This window comes from Prionailurus bengalensis, chromosome D4 (assembly GCF_016509475.1).
Source record: "Prionailurus bengalensis isolate Pbe53 chromosome D4, Fcat_Pben_1.1_paternal_pri, whole genome shotgun sequence".
NCBI classification, from domain to species: domain Eukaryota; kingdom Metazoa; phylum Chordata; class Mammalia; order Carnivora; family Felidae; genus Prionailurus; species Prionailurus bengalensis.
In genome coordinates this window covers 81,447,618-81,474,796 of record NC_057359.1, presented here as the reverse complement: position 1 = coordinate 81,474,796, position 27,179 = coordinate 81,447,618, and the positions used below count along the sequence as shown (strand labels likewise).

The 27,179-nt window shown below is 55.7% G+C and overlaps 1 protein-coding gene across 1 annotated transcript; it reads left to right on the top strand.

The window, feature by feature from the left end:
- Positions 1–705: 705 nt before the first annotated feature.
- On the top strand, positions 706–25,993 carry LHX6 (LIM homeobox 6). The gene is made up of 10 exons (XM_043565115.1): positions 706–939; positions 2,106–2,177; positions 2,575–2,757; positions 3,117–3,238; positions 11,976–12,196; positions 14,806–14,906; positions 15,127–15,222; positions 15,441–15,615; positions 18,734–18,837; positions 23,799–25,993. Exons 1-10 carry the CDS (start codon positions 856–858, stop codon positions 23,817–23,819), a joined length of 1,179 nt encoding a protein of 392 aa, XP_043421050.1. The 5' UTR covers positions 706–855; the 3' UTR covers positions 23,820–25,993.
- The last annotated feature ends 1,186 nt before the right edge of the window (positions 25,994–27,179 follow it).

The window sequence follows — 27,179 nt, the reverse complement described above, 5'->3', positions numbered from 1 at the left end:
GTCCTTAGGAACCAGTACACTCTGGTTGTTACGGAGCGAGGCATTTGTGCAGGTGTGTGTGTATGTGTGGATGCCTTGTGCTCCCGTAAATGATGTGAACAGGTAATCATTTCCATCAGTATGTCCACAAACGTACAGGAGGGTGGCTGCGTGAACAGAGTCTAACGTGCGACTGTAGATGGAATCCATCTACAGTCCAAGGTGTGACCATGGGTCCTTTTGGTACCTGTGAGTGGGGCTGTGCCTGAGGGCTGTGGGTGCCCCCTGCGGGAGGGGCGGCAGTGAGAGCTGAGTGGAAGTGGGGGTTCTGATGCCTTTGTATGTCAGCTGTCTGAGTCTCTGTCAGCAGTTCTGAGGCTCTGTGTGTCTATATGTCTGTGTGTGTGTGTCTCTGGGTCGCTGCCTCGCTGTGTGTGTCTCGCTCTGCCTTGGCGGGGAGGGGATTGGTCACGCATGACTCATCTTGAACCGAGCGGGGCTCCAGCGGCAGGGCGGCCGCCGCCGCAGCTGGAGGGGGAGGAGGACGAGGAGGAGGGAGAGGAGGAGGAGGAGGACGACCAGGAGAGGGAGGAGGAGGAGGAGGAGGAGGAGGAGGAGGAGGAGGAGGAGGGGGCGGGGGCCTCTCCAAGTTTGTCGGGACCTTCTTCCGAGGCAGCGGCGGCGGCAGCCGGGGAGGCCGGGGCTGCGCGCGGGCCGGGGGCGGGGGCGGGGGCCGGGGCCGGGCCCGGGGCGGCGGGGCCGGCGCCTCCGCTCTCCTCCAGCTCCTGCTTCAGCCTCTGCTCCCGCTGCTGCCGTGGCCCCTCTCCGCGCGGCCCTCCGCGCTGCGTGGCCGCCGAGCCCGCCGCTCCCCGGCCCATGTACTGGAAGCATGAGAACGCCGCCCCGGCGCTGCCCGAGGGCTGCCGGCTGCCGGCCGAGGGCGGCCCCGCCACCGACCAGGTGAGCGAGCGAGCGAGTGGGTGAGCGGCCCGGGCCACGGTCAGGCAGGGGCCGGGCGACGGGCGGCCGCGGGGAGGAGGGGTTCGGGGGTGCGCCTGTGAGTGTGTGTCTGTGAGTGTGTGAGCGCGCGCGAGCGCGGAGGGGGGGGGGGTCGCGGAAAGCGGGAACACATTATGCAAATGTTGGAGGAATTTCTCAAAAAGCGATTTAGCAAAGACACAGGCGAATCAAGAGGAGGCGAGGCGGGTATTGTCCGTCTGAATAGGCGCTGATAGCGCCGATGCGCCGGGGGTTGTGCTGGCGCAACGCTGAGAATCCCGACGCGGGGCCGGTCCCGGGCGCGCCGAGGGGCTGGAGGGTGCTTTTTCCTCTTCTTGGACGCCTCTGTTTTCTCTTTTTGGTTCCATTCCCCCCCACCCCACCCCCCCCCCCGCGAATCTCGCCCCCGTTTTGCTCCGGGTTTCCCTCCGACTGGCCCTCCAAAGGCGCCTGAATTCGTGTCACTATCGCCGCATCAATTTCGAAGCGTGCGCTGGGCTGGAGGGCTGATGCTCCCAGCGCTCCGGGTTTTATTTTCCTCAAACGCCTCCCCCCCCCCCCCCCCGCCACATCTCCTTTTTATTTTCTTTCTTTCTCTCTTTTCTCCTTTTTGCATTTTGTGTCGAGAGGAGGAGAAGGGAGCGAGGAAAGGGGGGTGGGTGGAGAGAGAAAAAATTCGATTTTTAATTACTACCATTAAAAAATCAAATTTGCAATTCTTTGGGCGGCCTGATGGATCTCACTGATTGACAGTTGGAATTGACACTCTGGCTACCTCTTATCTTGGGCATTCACGACAATTTCTAATTGCAGGTAGTTTGTGTGTGTGCGCGTGTTTTTTTTCCCCCTCAGAGGCTTGGATTGCAAGGGAACTAAGCGATTACTTCAAGAGCCACGGGTTAAGTGCAGGGAGAGGGGGAGAGAGAGGGAAAAAATCCAATCCAAATTCAAATTGCTTCATTAGAGAGACACCGCTTTTGTGGGGAAGGGCTTTAAATGCCCACTACAAAGTTAAGACTCATTGTTCCGCGCCGGTTTATATAACAGGCGCGGGGAGGCGCTGGGCTCAGGCTGCGCGGAGCCAGTTGTGCAGCCGCCGCCGCCTGAGTTCCCTCCCCCTCCCCCAGGTGATGGCCCAGCCAGGGTCCGGCTGCAAAGCGACCACCCGCTGCCTTGAAGGGACCGCGCCGCCAGCCATGGTGAGTTCGCTCGGCCCTGCCTTCGATCCCCGGTCCCCTGGCTGTCCCGCCCTGGGGACCTTGACCGGCTTTCCGGCCCCGAAGCCGCTGCCCAAGCGCCGGGGGACTGCGGGAGGGCGCCGCCCCTCTCCGAGCCTCGGTTTTCCGGCCGGAAGTGTTGACTTTGACCGTCCCCAGCACCCAGGACGAGCGGGTTGAAAGTTGGGGCCGTCCCTTCCTCTCCAATAGGCCCTTCCATTCCTATCCTGTAGCCCATAGCGCGGCGACTCGGGAGAATTTCGTTGTCGACTGATGCGCTGGGGCCCCAGATTTGTCTCCGAGGCGGCGGCAGCCTCGGGCACTCACTCGGCTGGGCGCTCAGCTCAGCGTGCGGTTCTCCCTCTCTCCCCGACTGCAGGCTCAGTCGGACGCCGAGGCCTTGGCAGGCGCTCTAGACAAGGACGAGGGTCGGGCCTCCCCTTGTACACCTAGCACGCCATCTGTCTGCTCACCGCCTTCTGCCGCTTCCTCCGTGCCGTCCGCCGGCAAGAACATCTGCTCCAGCTGCGGCCTCGAGATCCTGGACCGGTATCTGCTCAAGGTGAGCCAGGGGCGGGGTGTTGCGTGTGTGTTGGCGGGGTGTGGGTTGCAGCCCCGAGGACTGCACGGAAGCGGCGCCGGTGCCAGGTCCACTAAATTCCTAATCCTGGTTCAGCCGCTGCCTGACTGTGCGGCTTTGGGCAAATCTTAGAGTCTCTCTGCCCCCTCGGGTTTCCGTCTGAAAAATGGGAAGAGTGTATGTCTACCTTCCTAAGCTTCCTTGTTACAGAAGGAAAGTAGGGCAGCCTCCGCACCTTCAGACCTTCAGCGACCATCTCAGCAAACGGGGCCGGGGAGGCTGGGGCCGGGCGTGAAAAGAGGCCCGCGCTGAGCCGGCCCCCACCTCCGCCCCCTCCCCAGGTCAACAACCTCATCTGGCACGTGCGGTGCCTCGAGTGCTCCGTTTGTCGCACGTCTCTGAGGCAGCAGAACAGCTGCTACATCAAGAACAAGGAAATCTTCTGCAAGATGGACTACTTCAGGTAGGCTGCCGCCGCTGGGCCAGCAGTGTCGCCGGAGGCAGGCCCCTGGCGCGCACGGAGGACCCTTTGGCAGCGCTTGGTCTCTGGCTCCGGAGCCCCGATCCCGAGTGCACGCCCTGCGCGCCGCGGGGGCTCAGCCAGCCCGCTCTCAGCGCCCCAAAAGAGGAGCTCCAGGCCGCGCGCCGGTGCAGGCACAGGTCCGGGCCCGCGACCCGCCTCCGGTTCCTGCGGCCCACTCGCTTTGGGTCGCGTCTCTGGCTCCGTCTCGGGTCTTGCAGAGTGTCTGGCTCCGGTTCCGACCTCAAGCGCCGCGGTCCAGCTCTGACGTCCTGGTCTCTGGCTCCGACCCGCTCCGATCCCAGACGCGATCTGGCTGCCCCTACAGTGCGCTTCGGCTCTGGGTTCCAACTCCCGCTCCGACTCCAGCCGCGCCGGCATCTCTCCGGGGCCGGACCCTGAGCCGGGCTCCCGACTCCCGCTCCGGCTTTGCCCTTGGCTTCGCTGTGGGTCTGGGTCTTGGTCGGGGGCCCCAAGCACTAGCCTCGCGGCTCTCCTATCCAAGCGCCTCTTCCTAAGCCCCAACCTCTGTCTCCGGCTCCGCCTCAACTCAGACCCTGGCGTCCTTCGAGTGTCGCATTTCCAGTCTGGGATCCTGCCCGGGTCCCAGGCGCCTGTTTCAGTCTCAGCTCCGTCGTCGTTTCGGTCGGGGCTTCAGCCTCTGCGGGTCTGGGCTCTGACACTGGCCGCCGGGAAGGTCAGGGTTGTCGGGCACAGCAGTCAGGGCCGCGAGTGGGATTACCCTGGACGCGATTGGGCGGCTCTCCGCCTCATCTCAGCCCCGGCTCCTAACCCCGCGCTCAGGCCTGACCTGGTCATGGGGTCGAGGTCACAGCGAGGTCAGGGGCACAGCCGCCTCTGCCTCCGGTGTGATCCCTCCGGGAAGCGTGAACCTAACCTGAGGCGGGGCCACTAGGCCTATGGAGTGGGGAGAGTGGAATGGGACTGTTTCCTGGGAGGGATGCCTGTCCCCAAGGGCTTTGTCAGGAAGTGGTGAAAGCTGTTCCCCTATAACCGCTACCTAACCCGCAGACATCCCTCCCGTCCTTGTCTCTGCGGAGGTCATGGCTTCAGTCTTCCTAGAAAGACCCCTGGCCCTGAGAGTCAAGGAAAGTGGTGGTGGGGGGGGGGGGTAATTCTTGCCTCCTTGCCTCTGGTTCTGAGTCTCCTTGGCACCTGGAAAGAGATCTTGAGTCTAGGGTGAAGTTTGCAGCGTTTGGGGCTGGAGTACTCTGGGAAAAGCATAGGAAGCATGATTTCAGAAGCGGACTCTTCCTTTTGTGAAAGATCGTTGCAGCTGAGGTGTGCGTTGGGAGAGGGGAGCTCACCCCGGTGGCCTGGGACTCAGCATGCAAGGAGCATATTGTGTCTCTCTGTTGTCCGGATCTGTGCAGTGCCACAGGAGGAATGCATCACTGGGCAAGGTCAGGGGTATGAGGACAATGTGTGTACTGCTTTATGACCATTTTTGTCTTTTAGTTTAAATGTGTGTCAGGAGTGTGTGTCTCTGTGTGAATGTTGGGACTTCGCGTGGTGTGTGTGTGTGTGTGTGTGTGTGTGTGCACGCGCGCGCCAGGTAGTCAAGACACGATTACATCTGTATAGGGACGCACAGGTGACAAGGCAAGAATTCCGAAATCTCATCATTCCTGCCCCCCCTTCCCCTTCTCTGAGGGAGCATTCCTGCTTAAGGCCTTAACCCTGGCATTGAGGAGCCAAGGGTGTGATGTGAACGTGGGTGTGTGGATGTGGACCGCCACACGTGTGCGTCAGAGGGGGTTATCCTTGCGTGGTAATGTAACAGGAGCATGGTGTCTTTCTGCACTGTCCCATCTGACTGCTGGCTGTCTGGGCAGGAAATGAAGGTTAGAGTCCCTGTCTTGCCACATCCCTGCTCTGTGCCTGACTCCGTTTGCTTAAAAACAAAGCCAAAAAAAAAAAAAAAAAACAACAACAACCCCAAAAACAAGTAAGAAACCAAAAGCCAAGCCAGTTGCTGTTTTAGGGCTCATGGGGCTCCTCAGCTGGCCAGGGACAGGGCTCCCACCCGGGGCACCCAGCAGGATGGTATCTCAGCCTCCTCCTGCCGAGTAAGGCAGGGCTAGGTTCCTCTCCGGGCCCTCCCGGTGATGGTGGACCTGGCAGCTTCATGAACCACTTGTCCACTTGTTTCTTCGCTGTTTCTCCAGCCTCAGCTCGTGCCCAGGATGGACTGAGTCTTCTGGGACACTGTGCTTTACTAGGCCTTCAAGGAAGAGTCAAAATTCAGGTCCTGACCCTGCTGTTCAGAGCCTCCACTGGCTCCGGAGTCCCCCTTCCCACTGCAGTGGTGGGATGTGTAGCTATTGCGAGTACGGGCAGTAAGTGGGGTCTGCCAGGTCAACAATCACTGTGTGACCTTGGTCAAGTAACTACATCTCTCTGCCCTCAGTGTCCAACTTCCAGGATTGTCTGTCTGAACTGCCAAGGAGGCCAGTGCAGGGAGAAAGGCTCCGTAGCGCCTCCCTAAATGACAGGTGCTACGGATGCCTGGATTGTCACCATTGGCACCACTGGCAGAGTGGGTGCTGGGCACAGTCCCCTGATAGCATTTCCTCTGGTGGTTGGGGGAGCAGGGCTTGTCTGGAAGGATGGGGCCAGGCCTTTTCTAGGTTGCAGGTTCTGAGCGTTAATCCTTTTCCAGTGACAAGAGCCCCCCAAAGCAAAACTAAAACAGATTTTGAGGTAAGAGAATGGACGGGATAAAAGCTCACATTCCTTGGGATGCGGGAAGAATTGGGGCTCTCCTGATCATTTCTATCCCAGCCAAGTCTCCCGGCAGGCGTAACCCATCCCCGACAGTGCCACCTGTAACAAAAATAACAAAGCCCACAAAAAAGGAAAGAAAAAGCCGTGGAGCGCCAGGCATGGACTATTGTCTGCTCTCAGCAGCAGCCCAGGCTCAGGGTGGCTGCTGCAAGGGAGTTTTTCCTGGGGTGGCGTGGGAGGCAGACCTCTTCCTCAAGAGCTGGGGCTCAGGGAGAGGCCATGCACTGAGTTTCCCTAGCCCTCTGCCTCCTGAAACCCAAGGTCAAGGGTCTGGTGGGATAGGGTCTGGAGCATTCTGCCCAAAGAGAGACCAGATCTCTCAATGGGACAGAGGGAGGGAAGAAGTGGCCAAGACCTCATGGAGGGGGCACAAGGGGGCTTCCACGGTCCTCTAATCTCTGGTCTTATCCCTTAGGGGAAGGTTTCTCTGCTTTTCTATCCCTCATCTTGCCCCTTCTTTTCACCCCCCCCCCCAATAGTCTCCCTTGGCAGAGCCTGGTGTTGGTGGCTCAGGAAGTCAGAAGTTAGGAAAGCTCTCCAAACTCACCGGGGAAGGAGACTGCAGAGCACAGAGGATGCCCTTAGCAAGACTGCTAGCCCTCCTGCCTCAGTTTCTCCAACTCTCTCTCTAAAGAGGGACCTCAGCAGCCCTTGTGGCCTCAATCAGATTCCCAGTAACCCTCGCTCCCTGAGCCCTAGCAGAAAAAAAGAAATTACCACCAGGGAAATATGACATTGCTTTTAATTTCTTCACTTTTTTGGTTAAGACCGTTTTCTTTATATTTCCTTCCAAGAAGTGAAGAAAAGGCCTGAGGGAAAAATAGCATTCCTTCCTGGGCCATTCGTATCTCCACTGCCCTCAGCAACCACAATCTCAGACAGCTGTCTCTACCTCCGACCCCCACCCCCACCCCCTACACACACACCTGCCGCTGCTGCCTGCCGAACAGGGCATGGACTGATCTACAGTGCCTCCCCCTTCAGCTTCCTGAAGCATCATGCCCATTGCATGGCTGGGGAGACTGATGTCCTGGGGAGAGAGGAAAGTGGAGCCCAGGGTCACACAGTGAGAGGGGGTAAGAGGGGCTGGGCAGGGGTGAGGCTACTGCTCACCAGAATGTATAGAACTCTGCTCCAGGCCAGGAATTGTTAACTCATTGCATGCTTTATCCCAGTGAATCCTCAAATCCACCCAGTAATTACCATACTCTCATCATCCCCACCTTAGAGGAGGGGAAACTGAGGGTCTGAGAGGTGAGGCCATGCAGCTAGTAAGTGGCAGAGCCTGGGTAAGCCCCATGGCTGTGGACACCACCATCCCTGTGTCTAAACATTCTGTACTGGTCTTTTATAGGGGAGATATGTCAGCAGTAGCTCTCCCTACAACATGTGGCCGGTGGAGTGGCAAAGACCCCTCTCTCCTGGCCCTAAGCCCTAAGCCCAGTTCCGTTGGCTTCCACAGGGAGCACCAGCTCTGGTGTGTGACTCTCCCTGGATGGGCCCTGGGAGGACTAGGACAGGAGTGACTTCCTCAGGGGCTGTGACTAGATCAATTTTGTCAGGATCAGGTCACCATGGTTCCTGGCCCCCTTGCCTCCTGCCCATTTGAGTGGGGAATAAAGGGTTAACTACTGCTCTTGGCGTTGATACGGGTGGGGTTCAGAGAGTGTCCTGGGCTGGGCGCGGGCAGCCGGCTGAAGTTCCTGTCCCTGGCTTGGCCCATGTGACTTAGGGCAAGCCCTCAGCTTTCTCTGGCCTTCCTCCTAGAGCCCAAGCTCCAACCGCGGGCTCCTGCGGGAGAAACCCACCCCCTCCCCCAGAGCAAGGGTCCCCAGGGAGGCTTATAGCTGGGAAGCGGCCCCCCACCGCGGCAGAGAGCGGCCCAGCGGCCGCCAGCTGTTGGGGGACAGATGTTGGGGGAGCGGAGAGAGGAGTTCTGGGGAGGGGCCTAGGGCCGGGACCTCCGAGGCGCGGGGCGTTTTAACCTCGTAATTGCTGGTTCTGTTTTTTCTGAGCTTCTTCTCCTAAGAGTTTGCCTAGAAGGGAAGGAGCAGAGGGGATAGGAAGGGCTCCACCTCCAATCCACCTTGTTTGCCTCTTAGATTCTCCCCACGGCCAGCAAGTGAGTGTCCTGAACGTAAAATAATTGAATTCTGGTTTGAGTTTCCCCACCGGCTCACCAGCTTTATAACTAACATTGGCCTTCCCACTCGAGCTTCGGTTCAGCTTCGGGTAGCTTAGTACGGGGGAAAGGCTCTTTCGTTTGAGGCTCATTCACCCAGCAAATAATGACTGAGCACCTCTCGGTATCCAGAGAAAGTAGGCCAGAAGAGCGAGTTTGCCCTGGCCAAGGGCGCACAGCTCCCTCTGCACAACCGCGAGTACCCAGACGTCTCTGGTCCCTCCTCAGGGGAGAGAGGGCAAGGAGACGGGCGATGCCCACCCCACTCCTTTCGGCAGTTGCCAGGATGCGAAGCGTCCATGCCCCGAGCGCCTCAGTCCTTGGAGCCTTTACCCCGCGGTGCGCGCCGGGACCCAGGGAGGCGCGCGCACAAGGCTGGGGGTGGAGGGGCGGTAGCCGCGCCCCCTAATCCCTTTGGCGCTCCCTTCGCAGCTCCCGAGCACCCCATTCTTGAAGTTTCGTTGTCTCGCCGCCAATTTCGCTGCTTCCGGAATCCCGCGGCTCGGGCCTCGCTGCCCGCCTGGGAAGGAGTCAATCGGTTTGTCAGAGCCTCGATCCGTAAGCCTCCTCGTGCCCCCTTGTTTGTGCCACTGACCCCTGCCCTGGGTGGAGGATACGTTTCAGGAGCGGCCCGCAACGCACCCAAAACTGCATAATGACCCCACCCCCACCCAAGGATCCTTCGCAAAGGTGATTTCGTTGACTGGGCGGAGCCACGGCGAGCGCGGGCAGATCCTAGGGCTGGGGACAGCTCTTGTCGTTTGGGGTGACATGTGGAGGGTGAGAAAGTTGCTGAGAGATCACTCGCGGCGTCCTCCTCGGAGTAAGCAGTGCACAGTGTAGGCGCTGACCGCGCCCGGGCGTTGAGGACTTGGGGTGTGCGGGGTGTCGTGGACTCATCTCTGGCGGAGGACGAGGAATCCCGTACAGCCTAGCGCGGGGACCCGGGGTCGGAGACTCTGGCGCAGCTCACGGGGCGGGGGCGCACGGAAACCACAGGCTGGAAACGCAACCGCTCTCACCTGGAGTCTGAAGGCCGGGGACCTTCCCTTCCCCGGCTCTCCCCTCTCCCTGGGAACGCACTCTGCCTTCCCGAGCCCGCTGGGCCTCAGGCCCTACGCGCGGGACTTTCTGGGACCGGTGGCTGGGAGTAGGGACGCGACGGGGGTAAGACCAGGTCCCTTTCCAATTAATACAACTGGGATCTAGTCCCTACCATCTCCCGCCCTGCTGCTTCAGCACGGTCTAGGTTCCTTTTGCACCTCAGAGCGGACCTCGACCCTTGCCCCACGCTCTTTGTGGTCTTGGGCAAGTCACTTGTCCGCTCTGAACCTCCCATTCCACGTGTGCAAAGCGGGTGCTAGAGTCTCCACCTCACGCGGTTGCACCAAGTCGAGGGTGTGCAACGAAGACCTTGCGCCCTGGGTCCCTGAATCGCTTTCATGGCTCTGCACGCTGCTGGCTTCTCCCTCCTCTCCAGGGCCGGAAAGTGCTCCTAATCCGTGTACAACGAGTCGGGCAGCGGAACCCCCAGTCCGCCCCGCGGCGAGAGAAGGCAGGGGTGGGCTAAGCGGTTTCCTCTCCCCTTTACTGAGGGATTGGGAAAGAAACCGCGGGCTGTACTAGGCTGTCCCTGGGGAAGCCGAGTTTCCAAGGTCGGGAGACGCCTCAGTTTAGGGGGCGGTTGACCCAGCAAAGGCGCACAGTGCAGCCTTAGCTGAGCAAACCGCGCTGCCAGGGACAGGGTCCTCCTGCGGTCCTGGTCAGAGACAGTGGCGTTAGAGTTACGTCTGGGAGCCGGGCTGGCGGAGACCTCCGCGCTCCCTCTTTCAGTTCAACCCAAGATCGTTTATTCAATTGACAGTTGCTTGCATTCGGCAAGACAGGCGAGGCTGTAACCAGAGTGCATTTGCCGGGCTGTTTTCTCCCCACAGTCACAAGCATTTCCCAATGCTCCTCCGGGTGCAAGTGTGCGGGCCCTGGGGACACAGGGCAAATCTTCTTGGTTCTCTCCTAGGATTGCAGGGGGTGGGAGGGAGAACCGAAGAATCTGACATTTACAAACCTGCCGGACCAATGTTGAGAGCCCGGTGCTGGGACTGGAGGGCTCTGCAGGGAGGGGGTATGTGAAGAGCACAAAGTCTGTGCAAAGACCTGGGCCGGGAAAGTGCTTCAGAGGGGGCCATAGAGACCTGGCACTGACCTTCCATTGTGGCTGCCTGGGACTCCTGTTTGGGTGTGGGGTGGGGAAAGTTAGGGAGGAGATGAGTCTAAGAGGTTATGGTCTTCTGGGCTTTGTAAATGCCAAGGCTCTTGGACCAGATCCTGAGGTAGAGTGGAATCAGCAAAGGATTTTAAGCAGGGCAGGGTAGGATGCACCGCGCGTGCTGGAAACTTCTCTGTGGCCACTGTGTGGAGGAATGGTTGGCAGGGGTGGTGCTGAAAGCAGGGAGATCAGGGCAGATACTGGCCTAGGAGGGCAGCTGTGGGACTGGAGACGAAATGGATCCCAAAGATACTTAGGAAAAAGAACCAACAATGCCTGATGATCCGTTAGATGTAGTGTTGAGGAAAGGGAGGAGTGAATGATTTAGGTTTCTAAGCTTGGGGGGCTGGATGACTGGTAACATCATCCCCTGAAAGAGTGTGCAGCAGAGGAAACCGAGGCCTAAATGGCTGGGACAGGGTCAAAGGATGAGTCATCCACTTAAGGAACAAACCTTCCCAGGTGCTCAGGGGTCAGGCCTTGGGCTGACTTCTGGGACAGGATAAACCAGACTCCTGCTTCTTCTTGGAGGGGCTCGAAGTCTGGTGGTGAAGGGAGTCATACCCAAATAGCTGCACCTCGAGGTGGGAGAAGATGGGGAAAAGGCCCAACAAGGAAGGCTTAAGGGGGAGGAAGCATTCGATCTGCCCCTCCCCGCCCCACTTTTTTTTTGTCTTTTTAACATTTACTGTTAGAATGCCATGGGGCTCCAGAGCCTGGGACTGGCTGGGTAGTTAATAGACTTAGACTCAACTAGTACTTAGACTCAAAGTACTAAGAACTAAGTGGTAGTCATTGCTGTTGTCACCTAGTTCAGCTCAGGGCAAGGAAAGTGAGCACTCAGAGGGGTTAAATAATTTTCCCAAGGGCACAAAGCCCGTAAGTGCATATCTGTCTATGCTTCCAAGAAACCCTGAGCATCTCTACAGCTCGGGTACGGTTTATTCATCGTGGGTTTCTAGCCTTGCAAGCTGTGTGACCTTATGCAACTTACTTTACCTCTCTGGTCCCCAGTTTCCTCATCAGCAAAATGAAGATTAGTTGGGATACGCAACATAAAACACTTAGAATCTTGCTGGGCACGTGGTTAGTGCTCAAAATTTTGCCCGTTATTATATTATTACATTTTCCCTAACACTCATGATATATTTGAGTGAACAGATTAGTTATATATAAATATAAGGAGTCATTGTAGAAAGTTTGGAAAACTCAGAAAAGCACTAAGAAGAAAATAAAACCACCCACCAGCTCACCTTCAGAGTAAGCTGGTGTCTGCAGGGGGGTGGGGTAGGGGGCAGATCCAGGCAAAGGGAAATTTGTGAGTGAGGGAGGCCAGGAGACAGGGTGCCAGCGGGCCACTGGGAGGTGGAAGGGGTAGCCTGTCTGAGCTTCGCCACCCCCTTTCCTGCCCCGGTGTCCCGCAGCCGATTTGGGACCAAGTGTGCACGGTGCGGCCGACAGATCTATGCCAGCGACTGGGTGCGGCGGGCACGCGGCAACGCCTACCATCTGGCCTGCTTCGCTTGCTTTTCGTGCAAGCGCCAGCTGTCCACGGGCGAGGAGTTTGGTCTGGTCGAAGAGAAGGTGCTGTGCCGCATCCACTACGACACCATGATCGAGAACCTCAAGAGGGCCGCCGAGAACGGTACCCAACCCGCCCCACCCAGCACCCTGCCACACCTCTGTGCCCCGCCCTCTCCCACCTCAGCCCAGCTCCCCAGGAACTGACCACACTCCTCTGGGAGCAGGCGCTTCCTTTATTGCCTGGAGACTGAGTGGGCGTGGGGCCGTGCACGGCGCATGCGCTCTTGGCCCACCATTGCTTGAGAGCCTGCAGTGGTAGTCTGTCTCTGCAACTGTTTCCTCATCTGTAAAATGGAGCCAATGATAAGACACCTTCTCAAAGATAGATGAGCGCATGTGTTGTAAAGGCAGGAAGCACCCAATGAACCCTAGAGCTGATTCTCACAATGGGGCAGCCTACTCCACCTTTAGACAGTTCTGGTTGGCCTGAGGGCTAATCCCTTCAGGCTGCCTGGAACTGGGCATGGGCCAGTCCTAGAGAGATGATGCAACTCTGTGCTCCCAAATCCCATGCCAGCAGCTCCAAGCCAGAGGTTTGGGGGGCGGGGTTCAGCCTACACTGTGAGGGAAAAGGCCTTTGAGTCTGGAGACCTGAGCACCAGTTTGGCTGCTGGCATGCTGTACTGATATGTGAAGTTTCCTTTCTTATCTGGGCCTCAGTCTCCCCATCTGTGCAAGAGAGATGGGTCAACTAGAAAGATCCCTAAATCTCTTCTGGCTCTAATACTGTATTTCCTCAAGACACATAGGACTGCAGACAGGGTTCACATCTTCCAGGAATTGTGAGGACCAAGTCACAAATGGTTAGAAAGGGGTGGGGGGGGGTGATGGAGGCTGGGCTGAAGGCGGAGTCGGGGACCCTTTCCATGATTTTCCTGTCTGGGTCTTTGGAAGCTGCTAGCTTCTCTGTAATGTGGACTATTTTGTGTGATCCTTACAAAAAACCTTAGGAAGTAGCTGATGTGTCCCCATTTTACAGATGAGGAAACAGGCAGAGGTTATCTTCAGTATGTGATTTGTCAAAGGTTGCATCCTAGAAGGTCTGTTTTAACCCTAAAGCCCAGGCTTTTAACCACCATCCCATACTACCCCATTCCTGAGCTCCAGGGACCGCTTAATCAGGCCTCATTAAGCAAGGGAGACTGCTGGGAGGTGGCTGCCCCTGTAAGTTTCACTTTCCCATCTAAAAGATGGCACAGCAATCCTTGTCCTGCCTGTTCTCCTAAGGGACATTAATACCACAAAGTGTCTGTCCCAGCCTCAGGGCCTCTTGGGAGGTGTGTGGACCACCCTGCCTCAATTTCTAGCCTGGGGACTAGTCAGGAATCCCCAGAATGTTCCAAACCATGGCCACACCAAGGCTATCACTTTCTCCTGCCAGGGTCAGGACTAAGTGGGCCTAGGTGGGAAGCAAATGAGGCTGGGGTTGTATGAAATTACCCGCAGTGGTGGGCAAGTCAGCAGTGGCGCTGGGATGGAATCTCAGGAATCAGGGCTCCCCCCATACCATGGCCCATCAGTGACCCCAGGCTTCTTCCACATCTGGACCTATCAGGGCCACCCTTACCCACAGCCTGGCCAGTTACAACGCTAACTCTCACATCTAGGCTGACCCCAGACTCCTACCATGAAGGCTTGGGGCCTCAGATCTCCTTTACTGAGCAACCCTCAGTTTTGGTTACTGGTTTTCTTTTAAACACACCCGTCCATCATAGAAAATTTAGAAAAGATGGTTAAGCAAAAAGAAGAAAATAAAGATCACTCTAAATGTCACCACCTCTCATATCTTTAGAATATATCTTCCCAGATTTCCCCCCATGTATTTATGGTGGCATGTTTGTTTGTTTTTTCCCCCCAACGTAGTCTTCTTCCTAATTAAAAAAAATTACAGCTAGTTGTGTGAATAGTGCTGGAATTACTGGTGATTTTTATTTTCTTCTTTGTGCTTACCTGAATTTTCTGAGTTTTTGAGAAGGAGCATGTATTACCTAGAAAAAATCAGGTATTAAAAATAAAATGGGGGACTATGTTTAGTGTGATTGTAAAAGTAATAGAAGTGGAAAGAGAATGGCTAACATATGCTCCAGTTAACGAAATTAAACCTTGGAGAAATAAAGTGACATGTGATTGTTGTTAAAACCTCAAAACTTACAGAAATATTGAAACTAGAGCCATAATTGCACTCTTCAGAAGTAACCACTGCTAGCACCTTGGCGTATATCCTTTCAACTTTTTTGCTTCCATACATTTTTACAAAATTAGAACCGCAGTTCTGTAACCCGCTTGCATCTTAACCTCCACTGGCCTTTGGTTTCCCCAGTTTAGCTAAGAGGGAGCCCCTTGGGGCGCTAGGGTCAACCACTAGGCGAAAGGTCTTGGTCAGGGGTTTTCTTCTCTTTGAGCTTTAGTTTCTTTCCTCTACTGTAAAATGGGGCTGTGAGACAGACCCAAAAGGCACACCGAAGGAGCAGTGTCTGGTACTGAGTAGACGCTCAGAAATGAAAGCCCCTTACCTAAAGACAGAGCTCAGGGACTAGGACTCTGGGATCCCCGCTCCCAGCCAACTCCGCTCCTGACCCTTCCAGGGACCAGCTGCCCCCACCCCCGTCCTTTCCAGGATGCCACTAGAAGAGATGGGGACGCGTGGTCAGCCACTTCTGTCACCCCCAGGGAACGGCCTCACGCTGGAGGGGGCAGTGCCCTCGGAACAGGACAGTCAGCCCAAGCCGGCCAAGCGCGCGCGGACATCCTTCACCGCCGAGCAGTTGCAGGTACCCAGGCCCGCCGCGAGTGGCCGGGGCTGTGGGTGGGGCGTAGACGTGGGCGGGGCCTAGAGGACCTCTGGCTCCGCCCCCTCTGCCCGGACCCGCGGGTGACGGGGAGGGGCCGTAGCTGTCTGGGGCGTGGCCTCCGGGCCGGAGCCTCTGATTGGGCCGCAGTCTGGGAGACCTCCGCGCGTCCCTGTCTCACTGCCCCTTTTGCTCCCGTCAGGTTATGCAGGCGCAGTTCGCGCAGGACAACAACCCCGACGCACAGACGCTGCAGAAGCTTGCGGACATGACGGGCCTCAGCAGGAGGGTCATCCAGGTGGGGCCGAGGGAGGGCGGGGCCTTCGGGTCTGGGGCGGGGCCTAGGGGGCCGGGGGCGGGCTCTCCAGCGCGTAGCTGGTCTCCAGCTGAGCCGCAGGCCCGGGCGCACGTGGCCGCCCTTACCCAGGAGGCAACGAGGCAGTCCCGCCTGGGGTCTCCCGGCGGTGTGTCCGACCCTTTTCCGCGAGGCTGAGGCTGCTGAGGCTGTCGTTCCAGGTGTGGTTTCAAAACTGCCGGGCGCGTCATAAAAAGCACACACCGCAGCATCCCGTGCCCCCCTCCGGGGCGCCGCCGTCCCGCCTCCCTTCCGCCCTGTCCGAAGACATCCACTACTCCCCGTTCAGCAGCCCCGAGCGGGCGCGCATGGTCACCCTGCACGGCTACATTGAGAGTAAGTGACCGCCACAGCTAGACCGCCTAGCCTGCGGGCGAGGGGTCACAGAGGAGCGCGCGCGGGAGGTGGAGGCGTGGTGGGTGAAGGCCTTTCGGAGCCTGGTGGGTGAAGACGTGGGCTCTGTGGTCCCTCAGACCTAGGGTTTGGGGAGAGGGGCTAAGTTCCCAGTCTCCGCCTTAGTGAGACGGGACCCTTCATAGAGAAAACCCAGTCCGCCATTCAAAAAACACCTTCCAAGTACCCACTGTGTGCGAGGGCCCAGGGGCTAGGGAGAGAACAAGACGGGTAAAGTGCTTGCTCTGGTGGGACCTGCGCTGTCGTGGAAGAGATAACACGGCACGATAACCAGACAGATGAGGGCATGGTTTTAATTGTGATGATTGCTATAGGAAAAGTGCTGGAATATAGGAATATAGGAATGTGTGGAGATGACGCCTCTCAGCAAGCTGAGAGTGGAAGGATGGATAGGAATTAGTGAGGCACCAGGAGAGGGGAGGCAGGAGTGCAGGGCAGCAGAGGAGATGAATGCAAGCAGGCCTTAGCCGGGAAAGCATTGTGGCATGGGTGTGTTTGGGGTTGCAGAAGAAGGCCCATGTGGTGGGAGTATCCCCACCTACCTACCCTCCTTGAACCTCAGAATCCTCATCTGTAAGCTGGGACATTAACAATGCCTACCTCACAGGGTTGTGAGAATCCATTGATGTGTTCAGTAAATACTTTTCCATGCTAAGCACTGGGATACAGTGGAGAACATAACAGACCAACTCTGTGCTCCGGGGGCTCACGTCCTGGAGTGGGACATGGGTAGAGAGACAATCAACTAATAAAGAAGGGAGGGCTGGCATGTCAGTGGGACTGGATGCCATGGGAATGATGGAGTGGGCCAAGGTGGAGTGACCTTTGAGCAGGGACCTGGAGGAGAGAGGGAGTAGCCTTGTGGATTTCTGGGGGATGGACATTCAGTGAATCTGCTAGGGAGCAGGTGCTTATTACAGATTTCCATTCCCGTTGAGCTTGTTTGTTTCCTCAAAGCTGGGTGTGACCAGAAAAATAGAAGTGGCCACAACATACCCACAAACATGAATCCTCCCTTCTCTGGCTCCAAGTAAAATGGAAAGGGAAGGAGGGGTCAGAGAGAGCCCTGCTGTTTACTGAGCCCCGGCCATGTGCCAGACACTATACTAAGCATGTTTGTAAACATCAGACATCACTGTCTCATTGTGCAGACGAGAAAACCAAGGGTCCACGTAAGTGAATGGGAGCAGTGTTCCTTAATGGTTGATTGTGGGCTTTGGGGTGAGACTGTCAGGCTTCTAATGCCATCCTTGCCACTTACTAGCTGTGTGACATCAGGCAAGCTTGGTAGCTTCCCTGAATATCAATGTCCTCATCTGTAAAAACGAGGACAATAAGAATCCTTATCTCAGAGCAGTGTGTGAGCATCAGATGAGATCACTGACTTCAAGTCGCCAGCATTCAGTAGATGCTGGGTAACTATTAACTGCTCTTGTAGTGGTGGTGGTGGCTCTGGCTGGCACAGCTGGAAGTGCAGATTCCTGCCTACCGCACCAGGCAGCCTGCTGGAAACCATGTCCGTTTGCGCTGTTCCATTTCTGAGCCACCTGCTCTGTAGGAGGGACTTTTCTTCCTTTCTTTTCTAAACAATGACATATGTTCAAGCTGCACAGAGCCCATTGAACATCTAGTTCATCTGTTAAAGGTGCCAAGGACCCATGACTCTCTAGATACCAGGAGTCTGGGCTACCAGCTAGCCCTTGCCATGGGGTTGGTAATGGACCTAGGTGACCCTCTTGGGAGTGGGGCCATGGCCTTCAGAGTCCTGCTAGAACTCCCCACATATTTTGCCAATAAAGCCTAGTTTGTGTCTTTGACGCTCAGAGAAAGGGCTGAGGTCCCCTTTCCTCTTCCCCTTGAGGTGGAACCCAGCTTGGGGCAGGAAGTGTTGAGAGTGTTTGGACCTGCTCCCTCTTGCATGGCTGAAGGACAACCTCAGCAGTTTGCTCTGCTGTTAACTAAAGTTACACAATTCTGAGTTTCCTGGGGTCTTAGAGCTTGGAATCTGATAAAAAGCTTTGGAATCGGACCCCAGAAAGATGCACGTACACATGTCGTTTTCCATGTGATCGCAGGACTCCTAGAATACCCCAGGTTAAGAATCCCCAATCTCATACAACTGCCTTATTCTACAGATGAGGGAACTGTGACTCAGAAAGGCACGGTGACTTGTCCTAAGTTACATATTGATTGTTAAGTCTCTGTACAGGGCTTTTCCCCCCTATGACCAAAGAGGAAGAAGTGTAGGGAAGAGAGAGGCCATGGACTTCTCCACTATAGTGGTAAAGCACTGAAACATGAGAGATTCGGGTCAGATCTGAGGATGGACTTTCCCCCCACAGTTTTAGGTGTTGGAATAAGGTACAGAGATTCATGCCAGAAATATTCAAAGAGTACCTACTAGGTGTAGGACCTACTAGGTGTCATGCCTCATTCTAGGTACTGGAAATCTATCAGGATCTAGAGTCTGGAAAATTCTCGAGTCAGACAAAAATTCCTGCCCTTATTAGGCCTTGCATTCTAGTTGGCAAAGACAGATAATGCCAAGTAAACAATAGATATCTACAGTAAGTCAGGTGATGGTAAGTGCTAAGGAGGAGAAACAAAGCTGGGAAGGAGGACAGGGAGGGTAGAGGTGAGTACAGTTATAAACAGGGTGATCAGGGACAGCATCATTAAGAAGGTGATGTGCAAGTGCAGGGTCCTCTGGGAGGGACGCAGGTAAAGCCTGAGTGACACCTGGCAGGTAAGAAGGTATAAGGCACCAAGGGAGGATCTTAATAATGGGGTACAGCCTTGCATATAGATGTTAAATACATAGGAGTGTTTGTTTATCAGTGAGCTGGGCAGTTATCACATAGCACTTTATAGATTATAGGGATTTTCGTAACCCTCTGTTGAAGTTCTGCCCAGGGCCAACACAGCTGGTAAGTGGCCAAAGTGAAACTGGCCCCAGGACTCCATCCTGCTGAGCACGGGGCACACGGGTATCCTGCACAGAGGCTGCAGGATGGGTTCCAAGGCATCCTTTCGTCCACAGGTCAGGTACAGTGCGGGCAGGTGCACTGCCGGCTGCCTTACACCGCACCCCCCGTCCACCTCAAAGCCGATATGGATGGGCCGCTCTCCAACCGGGGTGAGAAGGTAAATGGAGCCAGGTTGGGTGTGGTGGGTGAGAGCCTTCCTGCCAGGGATGGGTCTCAGGTAGGCCCCATGCTGCTCTGTGGTAGATCCTCTCTGCCTAGCATACTCCAGCCCCCACCAGGCCCCCGAGGTGGTCACTTGAGCGGCACATTCTATGTGCACAGCCCCTCCAGAGGCCTCCTCGTAGCCCCCCACCAATAAGTGGCCTTCTTTTTTTCAGATTTGTGAATTTAGTTACTTGGCTCAAATCTTGTGGTTTCAGGAAAGGCTTGTGTCACACACCACCCTGCATCCCACCCTGATACCCGTTCTTCCTCCTTCCTCCTTTTTGTCCCTGTCTGTTAGGAGTGGTTACCCTTATCTTGGGGGAGGCCTGGAATAGCAGGCCGGGGGTGACCTTGGTCAACTGGCAGGGCCTTCTTTGTGTAATTGGGATCTCTGGTTATCTCAAGCATCAGGACTGAATATCCAGAAGGGTGCTTAGGTATCCCCCAGCCAGTGGTTTGAAAGCTTTGTTTTTAAGCACCTCACACTTAAAAAAAAATTTTTTTCCATAACCTATAACACAGATAAAAGTGGATAGAGCTGCTCTGGGTGAAACCACAGAGTGGGTAGAAACCCCATCTCCCTCTCAGTGGCAAGACACCTGTCAGTGAGCCTTGCAAGCCTCTGTCCTAGGACAACCCCTCGTTTTAGGACTGGAGAAATTGAGGCCCAGCTTGCTCCAGGTCCCAGAGCCCGGATGGGAACCTATACACTTCCTCATTTATTCAGCTGACATTTGCTGTGCACTGACTTTGCCCAGTAGCCCCGAGTCAGTTGCCAGGAGCATAGAGATGAGGAAAAAGCATGGTTCTTGCTCCGAGGTGGTCACAGCCTGGAAGGGAAGCACACACAGTGTAATCAAACTGATGGGGGAGGCCAGGGAGCTGGAGAGCAGGGGCACAGCTCAGGAGAAACACAAGGAGGACTTTCCGGAGGGAGGCACTATCTGCCCCCAGGCCCGAAGACTGAATCAGAGTTCATCAGAGAAAGCATGAGCCACCATGGCTCTCGGGGAACCCTGAGCAGTTCAACATTGCTGGCACCCAGGCTTGGGAGGGACAGTGAGAGGTGGGGAGCTCAGGGCTGTCAGTGGGGGAGTCTGGACTCTGTCCTGGGGCAGGGGGGAGGCCCTGGAGGCCTCTTGTTTTATCGATTTAGTTTTAAAGATTTTATTTTTATTTTTATTAAGTTTATTTTATTTTACTTATTTTTGAGAGAGAGAACGTGCACATGAGTGGGGAAGGGGCAGAGAGAGAGGGAGACAGAGAATGTAAAGCAGGCTCTGTGCTGTCAGTGCAGAGCCTGATGTGGGGCTCGAACCCACGAACCGTAAGATCATGACCTGAGCCCAAGTCGGATGCTCAACTGACTGAGCCACTCAGGCGCCCCTAAAGATTTTATTTTTCTAATTAAAAAAAATGTTTATTTATTTTTGAGGGGGGAGGGGCAGAGAGAGAGGGAGACACAGAATCCAAAGCAGGCTCCAGGCTCTTTGCTGACAGCACAGGTGTGGGGCTCAAACCCACGAACCGTGAGATCATGACCTGAGCTGAAGTCCATTGCTTAACTGAGTGAGCCACCCAGGTGCCCCAAGATTTTATTTTTTTAAGTAATATCTGTACCCAACATGGGGCTCGAACTCACAACCCCAAGGTCAAGAGTTGCATGCTCCACTGACTGAGCCAGCCAGGCGCCCCTATTGTATTTTATTTTATTTTTCTGGTTTTATTGAATGAAGGCCTCTTTTAGAAACATCGTAGTAGCAGTCCTCAGGGAGGCAGGGAGCCCCAGGAGTCAGCAGGCGTGGTGGACCAGGAACACTGAGCCAGTGCCTTCCAGCTGCAAGGATCTCCAGACACTTTCCAGGCCAGCAGAGCACCATCTTGGCGTGCCTCAGAATCAGCTGGGAAGCTTATAAAGAAGCAGGTTCCCCAGCCACACCCCTAGAGAGTCTGCTGGGGAGGCGGAGGGTGGGGGGCGCTCCTCCAGGACACCTCCACTTACTCTGCCTCCTGACTGAGCACCTGCTGTGTGCCAGGCTCTGCTGTGCTGGGCACCATGGGGCAGGTCTGTAGTGCAGACAGCCTAGCTGGCCAGATGGATTTATAAATAAATGGTAGCGTGTAATACAAAATCCCACAGAACTGGTGGTGAGTGAGCGCGCCCCATGAACACCCGCCAAGATTGTCCTGCTCGCAGCAAGAGCTGCTGTTGCTTCAGCAACTCCATTCACGGCAGGTGCGTCACGGACCTTGTCTGATTGATGCCTTCCAAGCACTTTGTGGGTGTGGGGATGGCCATCCTTGTGGTGAAAATAAGGAAACTGAGGCTCAGAAGGGTGGCGTGCAGGGATGCCTCGAGTCCGTTGGACTCTGAAGTCCGAACAGGTCAGTCTTCACTTCCTCTTGTGCAGCACTTTACACAGTGCTCTCTCTGACCTCACCCATCACAGCCTCGCTGGGGGGATGATTCTGACTGATTCCGTTTCACGCCTGCAGAAACCTGGGCTCGGGGCAGGAGCTCACCAGCATCACACAGTGAGTGTGGGTAGAGCTGGCCTCGATCCTAGGACTACTGGCCTCAAAGCTGCCACTCTCCTGCGAGAGGGCGCTTGTCCCACCAGCCCTGGCACAGGGACTGTAGAGGCAAGCTGGCACAGTCCCTGTCCTCAAGAAGGATGTGGATTAGAGCAGGAGGCGAGCAGGGTGACAGGGCAGTTGAGGTGACGGATGAACATGGCCCTTGAGGACCCAGAAGAAGTGCTGAGCTGTAAGGGAGAAGCAGGGAATGGGAAGAAGGGTGTTCCATGTCAAGAAAAGAGCATGTGCAAAGGTACAGAGGCATGGAAGAGCCTGGGTCTGAGGGACCGAGGGATGTTTCGTGTGGTGGAAGCCCAAGGAGGTGACAGGGGTCACATAATGAAGGGCCTGGACCAGGCCCAGAGGGGAGCGGAGAGGGGAGCCTTGGAAATGTTTAGGGTTGGGCTCAGCACTTGGAGCCAAGCCCTTGTCTCCTGGTTACTCAGCTAAGCTTGTGGTTATGTCTGGTTCAGTCTGAAGGATGAGCCAGCCTCGGGTCTGGCAGCTCTTGCTGTACAAGGTTTCTGGCCCCTGGGTTTGGCTGCTGAGCCAGAGTTTTCTCCTGCTGGGCCTCGTCCCCAACTTCACATCCAGCAGCTCTGGAAAAAAAATGTCTCTCCCTCCTTCGTGACCTCCCACCCTCTCCCTATCAGTCCTTCCTGCCAGCTCCTGGGGACCTTTTCTGTCCATCTCTTGCCAAACCCACAAGACCTGGTTATGTGTGATCAGGGCAAGACTGCATGGACTTTCTCCCGAATGCCTCCAGGGCTGACTGTGAGGAGACTCAGTAGGCCCTGGGGCAGGCCCCTGAACCCACTCAAGACCAGCGCTGGCCCAGCGAGGAGGACAGTGTTCTGAGCATTTGCCTGGCGCATCCCCTGCCTCCGCCACATCGTCATTTGGTCACACACTCCTGAGAGTTTCCAGAACCGTACTTCTTCTTGGTCATGTCCCCCGATTCCACAATTTCGGAGCTTGGAAAGCTCTTAGAAATCAGAGCCATGCTGTCATTGATCAGACGGAGAGACTGAGGCCCACAGAAGGTAGGGTCTTACCAGAGTTATCCCTCTTGAGACAGCTTCTCTTAATAAGAGCCCAAAGCCAGGCATCCCAGAGGTCAGAGAAAAGCTCACTGGGGTGAGCCAGTGCGGTGTGAGCTCTGGAGTTAGCCAGCCTCTGAATCCCAGCTCTGCCGCCCTCTCACTGTGAGACCTGGGAACACAATTAGCTTCTCTCAGCCTCCATTCCCACACCCACAAAATGGGGAGAATTATCGTTGCCGCCACCTAAGGTTGTTGCTGAGAGTAGATGCAATAATGTAGGTGAAGGCTTTGGCACAGTGCATGGTACACGGAAAGTGCCCCATAGATGTTGGTTATTTCCATTATGCTTATGGAGATCATCACCATTGCTTTCCTCCAGCCCCTCCTCATAGTGACTGATCTGGAACGTTCTTGATCAGAAAATGGAGCGGCCATATGGCCATGCCTACTGGATGTCCCTGGACCCCTTGAAAGCGCCTCCTGGCACGTTACTATGAAAAGGCACCTCCCATTGACTAGCCAGCCGGCAATCCTTGACCTGAACTTCAGGGGAACTGGCCTTGTTGGTGGCAATGAGAAGTCAGCCAGGTGCTTTAGGTGGAAGAGGGAGAGGGAAAGGGGCAGACGGTTCTTGATCGCCCGCTGTGTGTCAGGCACCGGGCCGCCTTTTGGCTTGGTGATGATGAAGTGCGTGAAGGGCTTGGCCCGCTGCCTGATGTGTAGTGAGCGTCGATGACTACTGTCCCCATGGCCTCGCAGAAGCGATGCGTTACAACAAAGAGAGCTTGGTCTGGGGCCAGGACTGTGTTGCGGGACCCAGGGCCACCTCTGCCTAGCTGTGTGATCGTGAGCTTCCTGACTTGCCCCTCTCTTGCCCCCCTCAGTGCCCTCCCCGTCAAATGGAGACAATGGCGGGATGCGCCCATGGGGTTGAGTCTTCTGTTACATAACGTCAGGAAGGCACGTTACACGGCGCCAGGAGCAGGGCGCAGTGCCCAGTGGACATGTGCTGCTGCCCTTGTGTCTCACTGAACCCTCCCCATTCTGAGAGAGAGGTTTTGTCATCCCCGTTATATAGATGAGGAAACGGGCTCAGAGAGGGGCAGTGAGTTGCCCAGGGTCTCGCCGCGAGTGACAGAGCTAGGATTGGAACCCAGATCTGGGCCCCGAGCCATCCTCATTCTCCATGCCTTCAGAGGACCCCGGGGGGGGGGGGGGGGGCGGGGCTGCAGGAGGCCAGGGCGGGGGGTGTCAGGCCCCCAGCTCAGCCCCCTCCCCCTCCCTCCTCTCGCAGGTCATTCTTTTCCAGTACTAGCGCCGTTGGCACTTCTGCATCCGTCCGCGGGCACCCCACAACTGCCCCGCAGCCGCCGGAAGCCCGTGCCCGAGCCACTGCCAGGGGCCCACCCGCTCCGCACCCGCCCCTCGCCCACCGTCCCGCCCGCCGCCAGCCGGGCCCCCGGGCCTGGCCTTCCCTTCTCCTGCTGAGAACCAGAACCTGCCAAGAGCACTGCGGAGTCCTCCTCTCCCAAGGCAGAGCTCCCTGAAATTTGGAATCAGGGCGAAAACAACGGCCTGTGTTTCCACTTAGACAGGAGTCATCTTCAACTTAAGCTGATTACAATAGCAAAAGGCCAAATTGAACCGTGCAACGCCAACAGCCTTCTAATTTACAGGTTTTCTTTCCTCCCATATTGGCCTTTATTTACTACTTCCTTGCAACCATCTCTGAATTCTGAATAGCCGACAACCCCCCCAATGTTATCCACTCTGTTGCTTTTGTCTGGAAAACTCTACAGTGTTTGTGGGATGTCCCCAAAGGAAAGCTATGTTCTAATTTTATCATTTCCATCTGTCTGGTTATGTCAAGTTAATTCAGAGAGAGAAGAGACACTGACCAACCCTGAGAGGCCCAGCAGGGCAGAGATGGAGCCCTGCCCAGACCAAGAGGCAGGGGATCGGCAGGGACTGGGGGGAGGGGGCGGCAGAGGCTCCCATTGGAGAAGCATGTGGCATAGTGGGCTGGGGGAGGCACGAGCTCTTTTAAGGAGAGGGAAGAGAAAACTCGGGGTGTATAGGGGGAAGACTGTTCCTACCTAGTTATCCAGCCATATACACAGGAGACTGGCGGAGCTGGTGTATGAAACGCACGACGGCATTTCTGAACGTTTCGGGGTTAGAATCGGGAGCCCTCACTGGCTACTTGTTGACTCCTGATAGGGGCGTTTGGGTCATGTCTTCCTTGGAGGGGCCGTTCAGTGGAGGCGGGGCGGAGCTGGAGAAACAGAGCCCTGGGAAATGGCAGAATGCGGAATCTGAACCCGGCTCTGAGTAGAGAGAAGGGACCTGCTGCGGAGGTGAGTGTGCTAAGCCTAGGATCCCAGTGGGCACTCCCCACCACCCCTGCCCAGAGCCAGCCCCACCCACTCCCGAGAATGCAGGCCAGACACAGCTGTGCTCACATCCACCCCACTGTGCCGCAACTCTTCCACCCCAAACAAAAGGGCTTCGGCTGCACAAGACCATGATTTATGTTTTCAGGGGACGCCCATTTGTCCCAGACTTCTGTAATTTCAGAATTACTTGGTGTCCTGATGCATTTCCCACTAGAGGCTGCTGGTAGGCATGTGCTAGCCCGAATCCTCCCTCCTGCTTTGGTTAGCCTGACCTGCTGCTCTTGGAAGGAGACCCCAGGACAGGGAAAGCAAGTTCATGGCACGTATGTACCGGCTGTCCCTGTTGTCAGAGGTGGTAGGCGTCGCTAATTGATTGCATCTCTCTGTCTCTCTGAGTCTGGATGAGGTTTCGATATCCAAATGCTTGAAGCTGGCACTTAACACAAAAACCTATTTGCCTTTCTCGCCCTGGGACCTGGAGGAGGGCCAGGCCCAGGTATAGCCCAAGTTGGGAACCCGCTTCCTTTCCCTTCTGAAGACCGTTCCAGGTGACTCGGGGCCAAGAGAAGGTAGCACCAGAATGCGGTCAGTGCAGCTCAGTTCAGAGCTCATCCACTGAATAGCTCGTACCTGGCCATGCACAGGGTGCTGATGTTAACAAAAGGAGCTGGGGCCTGATCCCTGGTGATTGGGGAGCTCTGTTTCCTTTGATTTTTGCTCCTGATGTCGAAGCCCTGAGCACAACCATGTGGTAAGTGGCCAGCCAAGCCCTGCCCAAGTGGGTCACCTAGTACCCACTCTGCCTTGAGCCTCCCCCCACCCCAGGGTCTGTTCCTTGCGTGGATCATGTGGTTGTAGCATGTTGCCATTCAGACAGGTCTCCACTAGCCTGTTAGAGCAGCCTGGGAAGCCTGGGAACACACAGGCCACCAAGACTATTTATTTAAATACAAAACAGAGGGAGAAAACACACACACGGAAAAAAAAAAAATTGTAAGCACTTTTTTTGTAAAACCAATGTCTGTTTTGTTACATACCTTTCATGTTGTGCTTTGTAAATGTCCTATTTGTGTAATAAATAAAGTTAATGCAAGTAGAAGTGCTGGCACTTAAATCCAGAACATGATGGGATTCCATTTCTTTCCTGCTGTCTGGCTAAGGGCTCCCCGCAACTGCCCCGCAGCCGCCGGAAGCCCGTGTTCGAGCCACTGCCAGGGGCCCAGCCAAGTGTCTGGGCTGTCAGACAATGCAGTCCCCCTTCCTGGACAATCGGTGCTATTAACCAGTCAGCCACCTGTGCATTGCAAAGGCATGACAGTGAGCTTCGTCTCCAGTCTAAGCTTTGTAGGCGGCCAGCCTGGCTGCTGTCCTCGGTGTCACTCCTGAACACCCGCTGTCTGCAGGCTCAGGGAAGGGCCTGGCCCACTAGCCACAGAGGAGCTGTCAGTCCGGTCAATGCTATAGCAGACAGATCCCTCTGACATGCTGTGGGGGCCAGGTTGGGGGACGTTTGGGCCAGATATATCCGCTGAGAGATTCACGGAATAGGTGCAAAGGAGGAGATGTTGGGGGCCAGGGAAAGAAGCGCAGAAGCACCGATTTGGAAGGTGCAGGAGAATTTGGTCTGGTGAATTGAAGGGAATAGGGGATGGGAGACAGGGAGACAAGGCTCTAGCTTCGATACAAGTCTGGGTCTCACACTGGCCTATTGGTTTCTAGAGCCACCACACAATCTGGGGAGTGAGAGAGAGCATCTTTCTGCTCGTTGCCAACCTGTCTTTTAGCAACAAACTGTTGGTTCAAACCAAAGCTCTCGAGGAAGGGGGTGGAGTGGCCCTGTCCAGTGCAGAGGCTTCCCAAGTCCCCCTGCCCCCGGCCCTGCAGAGAGTTGTTCATAAACCTCAGCTCAAGATGTACATGGTCATCACCCCTGCAGGACCTGTCTTTATTTTTTTTAATGTTTATTTATTTTTGAGACTGAGAGAGCAGGAGCAGGGGAGGGGCAGAGAGAGAGGGAGACACAGAATCCCAAGCAGGCTCCAGGCTCTGAGCTGTCAGCACAGAGCCCGACACGGGGCTCGAACTCATGGACCGTGAGATCATGACCTGAGCTGGAGTTGGTCGCTTAACCGACTGAGCCACCCAGGCGCCCCAGGACCCGTCTTTATTGTTTCATTCAGTATCCCAGACCCCATCTCTGCCCCTCTCCACCCTTCTTTTTTTTTTTTTTAAATATGATACAGGTTTTTTTTTTTTTAACATTTATTTATTTTTGAGAG